Source organism: Carcharhinus amblyrhynchos, chromosome 4, assembly GCF_965287045.1.
Source record: "Carcharhinus amblyrhynchos chromosome 4, sCarAmb.v2.hapA, whole genome shotgun sequence".
Lineage (NCBI taxonomy): Eukaryota > Metazoa > Chordata > Chondrichthyes > Carcharhiniformes > Carcharhinidae > Carcharhinus > Carcharhinus amblyrhynchos.
The window spans coordinates 69,256,270-69,269,606 of record NC_137327.1 but is presented as its reverse complement, the minus strand read 5'-3'; the positions used below and the strand labels follow the sequence as shown (position 1 = coordinate 69,269,606).

General features: G+C 43.5%; 1 protein-coding gene across 2 annotated transcripts; it reads left to right on the top strand.

The window, feature by feature from the left end:
• The first annotated feature begins 1,405 nt into the window (after nucleotides 1–1,405).
• timm8a (translocase of inner mitochondrial membrane 8 homolog A (yeast)) lies at nucleotides 1,406–12,620 on the top strand. Of its 2 annotated transcripts, XM_080187311.1 has the most exons (3): nucleotides 1,406–1,602; nucleotides 1,726–1,749; nucleotides 12,346–12,620. In XM_080187311.1, the coding sequence occupies exons 1-3, from the start codon at nucleotides 1,486–1,488 to the stop codon at nucleotides 12,502–12,504; spliced, it is 300 nt and encodes a 99-aa protein (XP_080043437.1). In that variant the 5' UTR covers nucleotides 1,406–1,485; the 3' UTR covers nucleotides 12,505–12,620. The 2 variants fall into 2 exon arrangements, with proteins under 2 accessions (XP_080043437.1, XP_080043438.1); XM_080187312.1 differs by lacking the exon at nucleotides 1,726–1,749 and having other exon boundaries at nucleotides 1,409–1,602.
• The last annotated feature ends 717 nt before the right edge of the window (nucleotides 12,621–13,337 follow it).

Here is a 13,337-nt window from a genome sequence, read left to right as displayed (position 1 = left end):
AACGCTGCGGCTGAGACCAGGCAGAGAGGGAGCTGGAGGTCTGGCAGACCCAGAGCTCTGACTACTGCTGTGAGCACAGTTAGTAAGTACGTCTTCTGTAAGCGCTTGACAACCACAACACCTCTGAGGGGCAGGAAGCCCTGCTCAGTGCTGCTGAAGCGCTTGCTTTCCAGAAACTTCTTCATTTTCTATTCGGCACATTCCTTGGGGGCTTGCCTTGCAGGTGAGAAAGTTTCCCCTTGTTTTTGCAAAAGTGAATTTGCATTTTCCTCATTACCCTAAGTGAGAAATGTCCTTCCAAATTAGCACTCATTTGTTTGCAAACGTGCTGCAGATTAGTTTCAATTTTAGGCAGGCACTGGCATAAATTCTAGCTAGAGTTACTAACGGGATTGCCTGTTGTGAGCGTGCAGTGTCTGGGATCAGCCCGTGCAGCTACCAGGAGAAACGCCTGCACAGGCATACTCAGTAAAACACAAGGCTGACAATATGATGGACTAATCGCATGCTTACCCTCTGTCTCTCTCCCCACTGCAATGCACATATTTTTAAGAACTCATTCACAACGTCCCTGTTCAATTTCTCATGACTGTAACACTCCTCACAGTATTAGCACAACTTGACTCAGACATTTGACAATCTGCGGCTCCGGAATTGCAGTACAATAGTTATGGTTAAACTGCAGCTGCATCTATTCAGGGATACTTTGTCCTGCTGAGAAAGGATGGCGGGATGTAGATATGTGTGATACACGGTTAAAAACAACTAAACAGTTTCCCGTGTGAGAGTTGGTTAAGGAATGTGAAAAAATGAATAACTGCAAAATATGTAAACATCAACTTTCGGGGAATCCAACAAGTTGGAAGTTAAATGATTAGTTTTCAACTCCAAGTAATGCTTCAAACATAGGCAGAATTCCCAAAACTGCAATCCAGTGAATTTGCCCTCTAGTAAGGCCATAACCATAGTAAATGTGACATTTATAAGCAATCCATTTCCATAGAATCCTTACGGTGCAGGAGGAGGCCATTCGGCCCATCGACTCTGCACCAAGTTGGTTGCAAGCTTTTGGGTGAGCCGTGGCCTTGTCTCGTTGAACTGGTTGGTGTTACTGAACAGATCGGGAAGCGCTGATAGAGAAACTGAGTCGATGGTGTCATTTCAGAGCAGGAATCTCTTTTTCTCTCACTCTGACCAGCTGCTGTTTAGGTGTAGGAAGGATTTGCAGGTTCATACTCAACTCGTTTGGCCGCGTTCTGTACACACCCATGGACCATGGCCCCAGGACAGAGCCGCACGTAACCCCGGGAGCTCCCGCTCACTGTCGCAGATCCGCTACTTCCGGTTCCAGCACGTGTTTACTGGAGGCCGCCATGTTGGGGTTAGTGGGCGGGGTGATACGGTTTCCGGTTCCGGGTTGTGGGGACGGAACGTGTGAAGGTCACAGGGAAAGCGGGAGAGAGACAGATTGCCACTCTCCGGGATATGGATAGCCAGGCTCAGGCACTGGCCGCAGATCCTCATTTGCAACAATTCATTGAGGTGGAAAGTCAGAAACAGAAATTCCAACAACTGGTTCATGGCCTGACTGAGCTTTGCTGGGTAAGTGATAGTTAATGGAACCAGTCACTAGGTAGTGCTGTCTTCACAGCATAGCCTGACTGCTTTGTTGGCCAAGTGATAGTTAATATAACCAGTCACCAACTAGTACTACTTCCACCACAGCATAGCCTGACAGAGCTCTACTGGGTAAGTGATAGTTAATATAACCAGCACTAACTAGTAGCGTTTGCACCACAGCATGGTCTGATTGAGTTCTGCTGGGTAAGTTATAGTTAATATAACCAGTCACTAACTAGTGCTGTCTCCATCACAGCATGGCCTGATGCAGCTCTGCTGGATAAATGTTAGTTAACATAATCAGTGAATAACTAGTGCTGTCTGAACCACAACATGGCCTGATTGTGCTCTGCTGGATAAGTGGTAGTTAATATAATCAGTGAATAACAATCTGTCTGAACCAGAACATGGTGCCACTGAACTCTCTACGGTTTAACCAGTGATAGTTAATATAACCTGTAACTAATTGGTTATGTCTGACCAGTAAGAAGTCTCACAACAGCAGGTTAAAGTCCAGTGATGTCTGTGTCGATATGCGCGATCTTCTTGGAGATCCTCTCCACTTGGAGTCGGCAGTTTGCGGTGTCGATGGTAGTCATGATGCGGAGATGCTGGCATTGGACTGGGGTAAACTTGGTTGGACTTTAACCTGGTGTTGTGAGACTTCTTACTGAGCTTACCCCAGTCCAATGTCGGCATCTCCACATTATGCCTGACCAGGGCAAAGGTAACCAAACACTGATGGATAACTAGCAATATAAACATGAGCTGATCAGTGATGACAAATTCTTCTGAGTGACTAGTGATATAGTTAATATAACTAACCAGTGATGTCTGACTAGAGCACAGGCTCACTGAGCTCTGGTGATTAAAAATGCTGTGGGTGATGATTTACTGCTCCATGTTGCTGTTTCCATTTCTCTTGATGTGGGTATGCCGGCGTTGGACTGGCGTAAACACAGTAAAAAGTCTGACAACACCAGGTTTTAGTCCAACCTATTTATTTGATAATATACTCACAAGCTTTCGAGGGACACCCTCTTCGTCAGGTGAACGAAGAGGGTGTCCCTCGAAAGCTTGTGAGTATATTATCAAATAAATAGGTTGGACTAAAACCTGGTGTTGTCAGACTTTTTACTCCATTTCTCTTCCCAGTTTCTACCCATTTCTCCATTCTTTTGACTGTTGCTCACTTGCCCAAGCCTCCCTCTTCAAGTTTCCCTGCTCACTGACCAGGCATTTGACATTGTGGTATTGTGAGAGTCTTGCAAATTGCATGGTGCCTGCTTATCTCCTCTGGATTGCATCCTGCCTGGTTATGCTCCACGCCACCTACCCCACATCTTGGTGTCCTCTCTTATCGATCACCCTTTTTTGCCTCTCAGTCTAGTTCTTTCCATGTTGTATCTAGGTTTCTCCTTGAGAATTTCTTCCTCAGCCTTTGCACCAGGGAGGTCCTCATCCATCTATACTTGTATTGCCTTCTCTCCTGAGTTTACTGACCCCTCTTCCGCTTCTTATCACTCCCTCTTTTAAACTCCCCGATTGTTTGATCTGGCTGTCTCTCTTGGCCTCGCCTCCTATGATCTAGTTCACTGACTAGTCTGTTTCTGACCATGGGTGTCTCTTGCTAACCATGTCCTCTGATCAGAACCATGGACCTGGCTGAGCACATCGCAGCTCTACCAGACTGGATTCTCCTCACCAAAACTACTCACAACTCCTGGATCATGGGTGTCTTTGTTACCTCCAGATTCAGTTGTTCCAGTGTTGCCCTGAACAACATGCCCATCTAGAGAACAAAAACACCTATGTCAGACTCCTACTTATTGACTACAGCTCAGCCTTCAACATCATTATTCCCACGAAACTCATTTCCAAACTCTGTGGTCTGGATCTCGTCACCTCCCTCCGCGAATGGATCCTGAACTTCCTCACTCTCAGACCACAATCAGTAAGGACAGGCAACAGTACCTCTTCCACGATCATCCTCATCACTGAAGCCCCACAAGGGTATGTTCTCAACCCTGTATTATACTCCCTATATACCTATGACGGTGTGGCCAAATTCCCCTCCAATTTGATTTTCAAGTTTGCTGACTACACCACTGTAGTGGGTTGGATTTCAAACAATGACGAGACAGCGTATACAAATGAGAGAGAATCTGGTGAACTGATGTGGCAACAATAATCTCTCTCTCAACAAAATAAAGGAGATTATCATCGACTTCAGGAAGCGTGAAGGAGAACATGCCCCTGTCAATGGAAACGAAGTAGAAAGGTTAGAGAGCTTCAAGTTTTTTGGTGCCCACATCACTAACTACCTGCCCGAGTACACCACCTCCCCCCCCCCCCCCCCCCCCCCCCAAATGCTGACACTATAGTTAGAAAACCTCTAACTTATCAGAAGATTAAAGAAATTTGGCATGTCAACTACAACTCTGTCCAACCTTTACACATGCACCATAGAAAGCATTCTTTCTGTTGTATCACAGGTTGGTATAGCTCCTGCTCTGCCCAAGACCGCTGGGAACTACAAAAGTTTGTGAATGTAACCCAATCCATCATGCAAACCAGCCTCCCATCCATTGACTCTGTCTACACTTCCCACTGCCTCAGCAAAGCAGCCAGCATAATTAAGGACCCCATGCACTCCGGGCATTCTCTCTTTCACCTTCTTTCATCGGAAAAAGATAAAAAGTCTGAGGTCACAATTCAACCAACTCAAAAACAGCTTCTTCCCTGCTGCTGTCAGACTTTTGAATGGACTTACCTTATATTAAATTGATTTTTCTCCACACCCTAGCTATGACTATAACACTACATTCTGCTCTCTCTTTTCCTTCTCTATGAATGGTATGCTTTGTCTGTATAGTGCGCAAGAAACAATACTTTTCATTCTGAAAATAAATCAAATCACTTTGCCCCCTTTGTAAACCTCCACTTATTCTCCTGCTGTCATTCTCTCTGACATACCTGTCCTAATGTCTCCTGTGTGATTCGGTTAGATTACTTCCTTTTGACAATGCTTTATAGAATCCCTACAATGCAGAAGTATGCCATTCAGCTCATAAGACATAGAAGCAGAATTAGGCCACTCGGTCCATTGAGTCTGCTCTGCCATTCAATCATGGCTGATATTTTTCTCATCCCCATTCTTCTGCCTTTTCCCCCCCAATATCTTGGTCCAAGGTATAAGAGCATCTCTTGCTGACTTGCTGATAGAATCTGGTGTTTTCACATTAGAGTTGAATTGAGTGTGATGTTTGTACAGATATCTGATATACTGTAGGTAGTACTAGAAAATTTTCAAACTAGCTTAATTTAGACTAGGACTGCAGGATAGAGGGTCATAGGGATTAGTATCTGGAACAAGCTGAGAGGGGACTGGAGACAGCAATGAGTCAGTCGACGTTCTGATAGTGAGTCAGTCACAGTGTAAGGAGAGGTGAACTGGATGGAGGAGTCTCCTCAACTCCACCAAGTAGAAGTGATTCTATCGTTTCACCATCCTTTTATTCAATGTTTTTCAGTTTGAATGCTTCTTCTATTTGCAGGAAAGACATTTCATTATGTATCTTAATTTTATTTTAGTGTCCCTCTGTTTCTTTACTCGATTCATTTTTTACAAATCTAGCTTTCTCCTTACCCACTGACCACTTGAAACAATGTACGTGGTCACTCTGGTTGTAACCACAATCTTCAGTCACCACCCCACAGTTTGTTTCTCATCATTTAGCTGTCAGGGGTTTTGATGGATTTGGGTCTTGGATTGCAATGGGGGAGGAGTGAGCAACTGGGGCCTCCAAAACCTGGGACTGAGTGTGGGTCTTGAGCCATCGAAGCGTGCTTAATTTTGGGGGTGGGTAAGATGGTTGTTTGGGGGGAGGAGGGGGTGATTTCTGGGAGTGCAGGGAATGTGCGTGTGGGGGTTGGGGATGGTTGGTTGTTTAGAAGGGAGTGCGGGGAGTGTGTGTGTGGGAAGGGGGAGGGGGTGATGAGCATTTTTCAGCACTGGGGGGCTGCTGCAGCCAGTAAATGGGTAAGTGTTAATGGGAAATTTAGAGCATGGGAGGCTGAAGCTTTCTTCATGTCATCTGATGTGTATATTGAAAGGGTGACCTCAGAAGGAAACCTTGTTTTTCCCTGAGTTCCTCCTCAACAACAGGACACAGGAGGATCAGAGAGCACAGTTTCCTGCCCTCACTTTAATTACCAGCTAAGATAAACAAAATACTGCAGATGCTGGAATCTGAAACAAAACCAGAAAAATGCTGGAAAATCTCAGCAGGTCTGACAGCATCTGTGGAGAGAGAGAGTAGAGCCAATGTTTCAAGTTTAGATGACCCTTTGTCAGAGCTAAGAGGAAAGAGAGTTAGCAGACATTTTATATTATGAGGGCAGGGAGGGGTGGTGGAATGAGACAAAGGGAATGCAGAAGGCTGAGAAATGCTGAAAGTATCCATTTAAGTAATCAGAATGTGTAAATGGCAGAGCAAAGGTACAGCTTAGTTAAGGACTGCCTGAGAAATATGGCCTGAAGAAAGTGGGGGCAGGGGAGGAGAGTATTAAAACGGAGAATAAGATGAAATAAAATAAATGGAGTGGAGGCAAGAGTTCATGCTCTGAAGTTGTTGAACTCAGTGTTCAGTCTGGAAGGCAGTTAGGTGCTCAGTCTGAAGATGAGGTGTGAGTTTGTTAGGATTCACTAGAACATTGCAAAAGGCCAAGGACAGATTTGTGGGCAGGAGAGCAGGGTGGTGTGTTCAAGTGGCAACTGACAGGAAGCTCTGGATTCTGCTTGCAGGTGGGCCGAAGGTGTTCAGCAAAGCGGTCACCCAGTCTGCGTGTAGGCTCTCTGATATAGAGTAGACTGTATTGGGAGCACTGCTTCACGTGAAAGGGGTGTTTAGGACCGTGGACAGTGAGCAGGGAGGAGATAAAGGCGCATTGGATAAAGGGACCTTGTACAAGATGGGAAGGTGCTGTGGGCAAGCAATCCTTTACCAAACTGTACCTTTGTTTTACCACTCACACATTCTGATCACTTAATGGACACTTTCAACACCTGCTCAGCTTCTGCATTCCATTTGTCCCATTCCACCACCCCTCCCCACCCTCTGCTGTCTTTTCTCTCAGCTCTAAAAAAGGGTTTTCTAGACTCAGTGTTGGCTTTGCTCTCTCTCTCTCTCTCTCATGTGCTGTCAGACCTACAAAGATTTTCCAGCATTTCTTGGTTAATTACCAGCTATCTGGTTTGTAATAGTTGGGAGAGGTTTACCTCCTAATGTGATCTGGAGGTTAAAGCACAAGCATGTGTTTGTTTAAGGCACAGTTAGTTTAATTTTTAACAGCTAATCACATTCCAGTATTTGAGCTGATTTTCAGTTGACATGCAGTGACGTGCTGGCCTACTGGTCAGTGTGGAGAGAGGCTGAAGCCAGTGAGATATAGAGGCGGTAGTGTATTTTCTAGGATTTACAGGGTGTCCAGCAATTATATCGATATTTCCAACAGCTATCTGTGAGTGTGTCAACGTTGATGTGGATTCCCCCAGCAGTGTGTCAGCGTTGATCCAATCCACTTTGCTTACATAGGTAAAGACACAATGTCTTGATACTCTTCACATATCATGTTCCTGTATTCCTTCATCCCTCTTCCATCATCCACCTAATTCCTTGATTTGTCAATATGATCTTCGCTTTCACATATCTGCTTCATTACTAAGATGTCTAATTTCACTGCTGTAACTGCCCAAAATCATACCTGCCTCAGCTCAGCTGCTGCTGAAACCTTTGTTACCTCTCAGCTTGACAATTCCAACTGGTCTTTCGCCCTCGATACATTGTTATAAAACAATAAAACTCTTACCAAATCGCATTTACCTCTGTACTCACTGACCTACACTTTGTTAAACAACTTTGTCCTTTCGAATCCCTCCATGACCTCTCCTCTATTTCTGCAATCTCCTTCAGCCTCAGCTTTCCTACGACATCTCTGCTCTTGAATTTGCTCTCTAAATTTCTGCAACTTTTTCTCTTCTTCCAGAAGCCCCTACCTGCCATAGTTTTTGGTCATGTGCCTGTATATATCCTTGTGTGATGTCAAATTTAGGTTTGAATGCTCCTTGTGATATTTTACTCAGTTAACGGTGATATATACATAAATATTAATTTAATCTCCAACTCAGAGTATATTCCACAACCTCATTGCTTATTGGATAAATGAGATTTCTCCTTTTTTTTTCTACTTGAATCTTTCCCATTAATCTTGTATCTGTGTTCTTTCTAACAAGATCTCTCAATCACTAGAAACAATCTGCAAGTGCCTAAATGAGATTGCCCCAAAATCTCCATTGGAACTTCACCTCCTATCAATTTACTGTTGGCCGCTTTACCATAAGAGCATTATTTACTTTGTTTCCTAATTTAGTTTCTTCTGTAAATTTGGATGTTATCTCTTTTGGCCTATGTCTGGACTTTTTGGGATCCCATTACCCATTTCCGACTATTCCCTGAAGTTGTTTTTAAACCTATTTCCTACCATCCCGTCTCATTATGGTCCAATCTTCTTTGTGCTACATTATCAAAAGCTTTCTGAAGGTACATGGCATGTATTCTCCTATCTGCCATATCTGTCACCTGTTCAAAAAACTCAGATTGTATATAGCACAATCATCCTTTTGGAACTCTGTTCATTACAAAGGGATTGAGTGTAAGCATATAAGGGGAGGCGGTGGCATAGTGATAGTGTCACTGGACTCAAAATCCAGCAACCCAGGGTAATGCTGTAGGCACCTGGGTTCAAATCCCACACGGCACATGATGAAATCTGAATGTAATAAAAACATAGAATTTAAAAGTCAAATGATGACATAAGAACATAAGAAATAGGAGCAGGAGTAGGCCATCTAGCCCTTCGAGCCTGCCCCACCATTCAATAAGATCATGGCTGATCTGTCGTGGCTCAGTTCCACATTCCCACCCTCTCCCCATAACCCTTAATCCCCTCGCTTATCAAAAACCCATCAACCCATCAATCTTAAAAATATTTAGCGAGGCAGCCTCCACCACCTCAACGGGCAGAGAATTCCAGAGATTCACCACCCTTTGAGTGAAGAAGTTCCTCCTCAACTCCGTTCTAAACCGCCCCCCTTTTATCTTGAGGCTGTGCCCCCTAGTCCTACTATCCTTTCTGAGTGGGAAGAGTCTCTCCACCTCTATCCTATCCATCCCATTCATCATCTTACCCACCTGGTTCATTAATGACCTTTAGGGAAGGAAATCTGCATCCTTACCTGATCTGGCCTGTAAGTGACTCCAAATCCACTGCAACATGGTTGACTGACTTTTTCTTAAATTTGTGCATGGCTGGACCAGCATTCCTGATGGCATTTCAAAGCCTTGATCAGATCATGCTCCTGATACTGTGTATGACTTTGGTCTGCTTAGCTAAGTAACAATATATTTGCCTTGGAGAGTGTGCAGTGAAGGTTCACTAAACTCCTTCCTGCGGTGAGGGGATTGAGTCGGCCACACCTAGATTCTCTCTAGTTTATAAAATTGAGCGATGAAACATTGAAACCTAAATTCTTAAGGAACATTACAAGGTAGATGCTGGGTGGACATTTCTGCGAACTGGGGAATCTAGAACATGGGATCAAACCTCTAAATTATGGTTTAGCCAGTCAGGATTGTGAGAAACTTATGAGACTTTGGAATTCTGTACCCTAGAGTGTGAATGCTTAATTCTCAAGTTTATTCAAGACAGTCGTAGAATCAGTCAGTACGTCATAGAAGCAGATCATTCAGCCAGTCAAGTCTGTTATAACTTTCTATACAATCCAGTCTGTCACTTTCCCCCGCTCCATTCTGTAATGCTACAAGTTTAGTTTCCTCAAGTCCCCATTCAATTTCCTCCTTAAGATCATTGGTCCCACTTCCACCATGCTCCTGAACAAAAAGTTCCAGATCGTTACCACTCGTGTAAAAATAATCTTCCTTACGTTTTCTGTGTCTTTTGCCCATAATCTTAAAATGTACCCCTTCATCCTCATGTCATCTGATCGCTGATGAGCTTTTGTTTATTTTCCTTGTCTAAACCTCTTAATCTTGTACACCTTCTTAAATCTCCTCTCATGGAGTCAGAGGTTTACAGCATGGAAACAGCCCTTTCGTCCAACTTGTCCATGCTGCCCTTTTTTTTAAAACCCCTAAGCTAATCCCGATTGCCCACATTTGTGCCATATCCCTGTATACCTATCTTACCTATGTAACTATCTAAATGCTTTTAAAAGACAAAATTGTACCTGCCTCTACTACTACCTCTGGTAACTTGTTCCAGACATTTGCCACCCTCTGTGTGGAAAAAATTGCCCCTCTGGGCACTTTTGTATTTCTCCCCTCTCATCTTAAACCTATGCCCTCTAGTTTTAGACTCCCCTAATTTTGGGAAAAGGTATTGACTATCTAGCTGATCTGTGCTGCTCATTATTTTATAGACCACTGTAAGATCACCCTCAGCCTCCTATGCTCCAGAGAAAAAAGTCCCAGTCTATTCAGCCTCTCCTTATAATCCAAACTATCAAGTCCCGTAGCAGCCTAGTAAACTTTTTCTGTACTCTTTCTAGTTTAATAATATCCTTTTTATAATAGGGTGACCAGAACTGCACACAATATTCCAAGTGTGGCCGTACCAATGCCTTGTTCGACTTCAGTAAGAAGTCTCACAACACCAGGTTAAAGTGAGACTTCTTACTTTGCTTACCCCAGTCCAACACCAGCATCTTCACATCATTGTACAACTTCAGCAAGATGTCCCAGCTCTTGTATTCAATGTTCTGACTAATGAAACTAAGCCTTCTTCCTTTGGACATTAGTGAACCAGATGGGTTTTTTCTGACAATCTACAGTGGTTTTATGGTCATCAGTAGGTTCTTAATTCCAGATTTTTTTAATAGAATTTAAAGTTTACCAGCTGCTGTGGCAAGATTCAAACCCAGTTGCTCAGAACGTTAGCTGAATTTCTGGATTAATAGTCTAGGGATAATACCACTCTCAATTTCCTTTCCCCAAGGAGAACACCTAGCTTCTCCAGGCTAACCTTTCTAGCTGATCACCCTCTTCCTATTGATCATCACATCCTTCATAAACTGTGGTGAGTGAAACAGAATACATCTAACTGGACTTTTACAAAAGTTCAGTCTAACTTTCCTGCTTTCGTACACATTGCTACCTATTTATGAAGCCCAAGATCCCATGTACTTTGCTAACTTATTTTTCTATGTATTCTGTAACCTTCAAAGCTCTACTTATACAAATCCTTTGTCCTTCTACACTCTTCAGAACTGTTCCAATAAGTCCGTATTGCCCTTCCTGTCCCTTCTGCCAAAATGCCTCAACTCTCACTTCTCTATTAAATTCCATCCACTGTTCATCTGCCCATTTTGCTAACCTATCCTGTTGCTGTTGTTTGGGAATTTCTTTTTATTCATTCATGGGACTGGATATCACTGGCTGGCCAGCATTTATTGCCCTAGTTGATTGAGAGCAGTTGAGTCAATCACATTGCAGTGGCTCTGGAGTCACATGTAGGCCTTGCATGTAAGGACGGCAAATTTCTTTCCCTAAAGGACATTAGTGAACCAGATAGGTTTTTCTGACAATCTACAGTGGTTTTAAGGTCATCAGTAGATTCTTAATTCCAGATATTTTTTATTGAATTTAAATTCCACCAGCTTCTGTGGCGGGATTCAAACCTGATTGCTCAGAACATTAGCTGAATTTCTGAATGTCAGTCTAGGAATATTACCACAAGACCATAACCTCCCCATCAATTTCAGTATTTGTCACAGCTTTGTTTGATGTTGATGAAATTTTAAAATTTTACTTTATATTCTAATATCCAAATCCTGAATATATGTAATACTGGCAATCGATTCTGTCTGTACTTGAGGATTAAAGGATATGAGTAATGCAGAAAGCTGGAATTGAGGCCATGTTTAGCCATGATATTACTGAATGTTAGAGTAGGTGTGAAAGGTTGAATGGTCCATTCCAGCTCCTTTTTTGTACGTTGACTGCTTCAAATCGCTTTCTCACATAGACATTTAATAATTTCATCATGAAAGATTCCAAAATGATCCCTTACCATAGAATCACTACTGTGCAGAAGGAGGCCGTTCAGCCCATCAAATCTGCACCGATTCCCCAAAAAAGTATTCCACCTAGACTCACCCCTCCCTCCACCCTATCCCATAATCCCACAAACTTAGTATGGCCAATCTACCTAACCTGCTTATCTTTGGACTGAGGGAGGAAACTGGAACATCAAGATGAAAACTACACAGATGCAGAGAGAATCCGCAAACTCCAATAGACAGTCACCCAAAGGCTGGAATGGAACATGGGTCGCTGGCGCTGTGAGGCAGCAGTGCTAGCCGCTGTGCTGTCCACAATATTGTATAGATGTTGAACAAATGACCTGTTAATGACCTAGTTTGTTCTGTCGACATATTTTAAAATTCAGTCATGGACCCCTGTTCAGTCACTGTGTAAGTGGTCACAATCCTGTCCTGTGATTATCAGGGATCTTTGCTGCTGTTACCCAAATTCCTTCTGAATCCTTGGATGAGTTTCACCAGATCCTGGTAATTGTCTCTCCTTAAATGTCACCAGATGTGTTGAATGTTTTCCTGCTGACGGTGTCTGTCCTCTCCCATGGCAGGATAAGTGTATGGATAAACCAGGCCCCCGGCTTGACAGCAGAACAGAAACCTGCTTTGTGAACTGTGTGGAACGTTTCATCGACACAAGCCAATTCATCCTCAATCGACTGGAACAGACTCAGAAAAGCAAGTTGTCGTCAGAGAGCCTGAGCGATTGAGCAGGCAGGAGAGAGTACCATGGATCAACAAAGGATTTGCCTCAACACATGGCACAGTGCAGGGTGGGCACAGCATGGGATGGGCAGCATTGCTCTACGGTCGTGGCACAGCTCTGCAGGACCTGCTATCCCGTGGCTGCTCTTAAAAGGACCTTAGCTCAAGCTAACATAGCTTTGATACTGAGTTTCCTGTATGAACATCATACCATCCAGAAATAAAGCACGATGGCATTTTTAACATACAATCCTGCATTCAATTCAACACAGAATGGGAATGTTCTCTGTACTGTCTCCAGGATGAATACTTAAATCTGGGCTTGGAGCAACTGTCCATTCTAACTGGTGTTAGCCAGTAATTTTCAGTGGGGTGGGAGGGGGGACTGTGCGATTTTCACACCTTATGGGATGTAGTCTGTGCAAGTTTCTATCGACAAGATTATTAATAGTCACAGGAAAGGAGGTCTGTGCCTGTGATTGTCATGGTGACAGGATGAGGGGGGGTCCGTGTTTGTGATTGTCACCTGTTGACTGCGCGGGGGTCCATGCGAGTTTCTCACTAACAAGACAGGAGGCCTTGTCTATGATTTTCACATGGTGATGCGGCAGGGGTCCGTTTCTGTGAGCTTGTCTCCTGCTCATTTCACGTTTTATAAGCAGACATTCTGTGCAAAGATAAAAATAGAAAATTCTGGAAAAACTCAACCATTTTTGCAGCATCTGTGGAGGGGGAAACAAGAGTTAATGATTCACTCCAAAATGATTCTTTGGAACTTAAGAGAGAGTTCTGAAGAAGTTGTATTAGAGTGGAAACATTAACTCCATTTCTCCCTGCA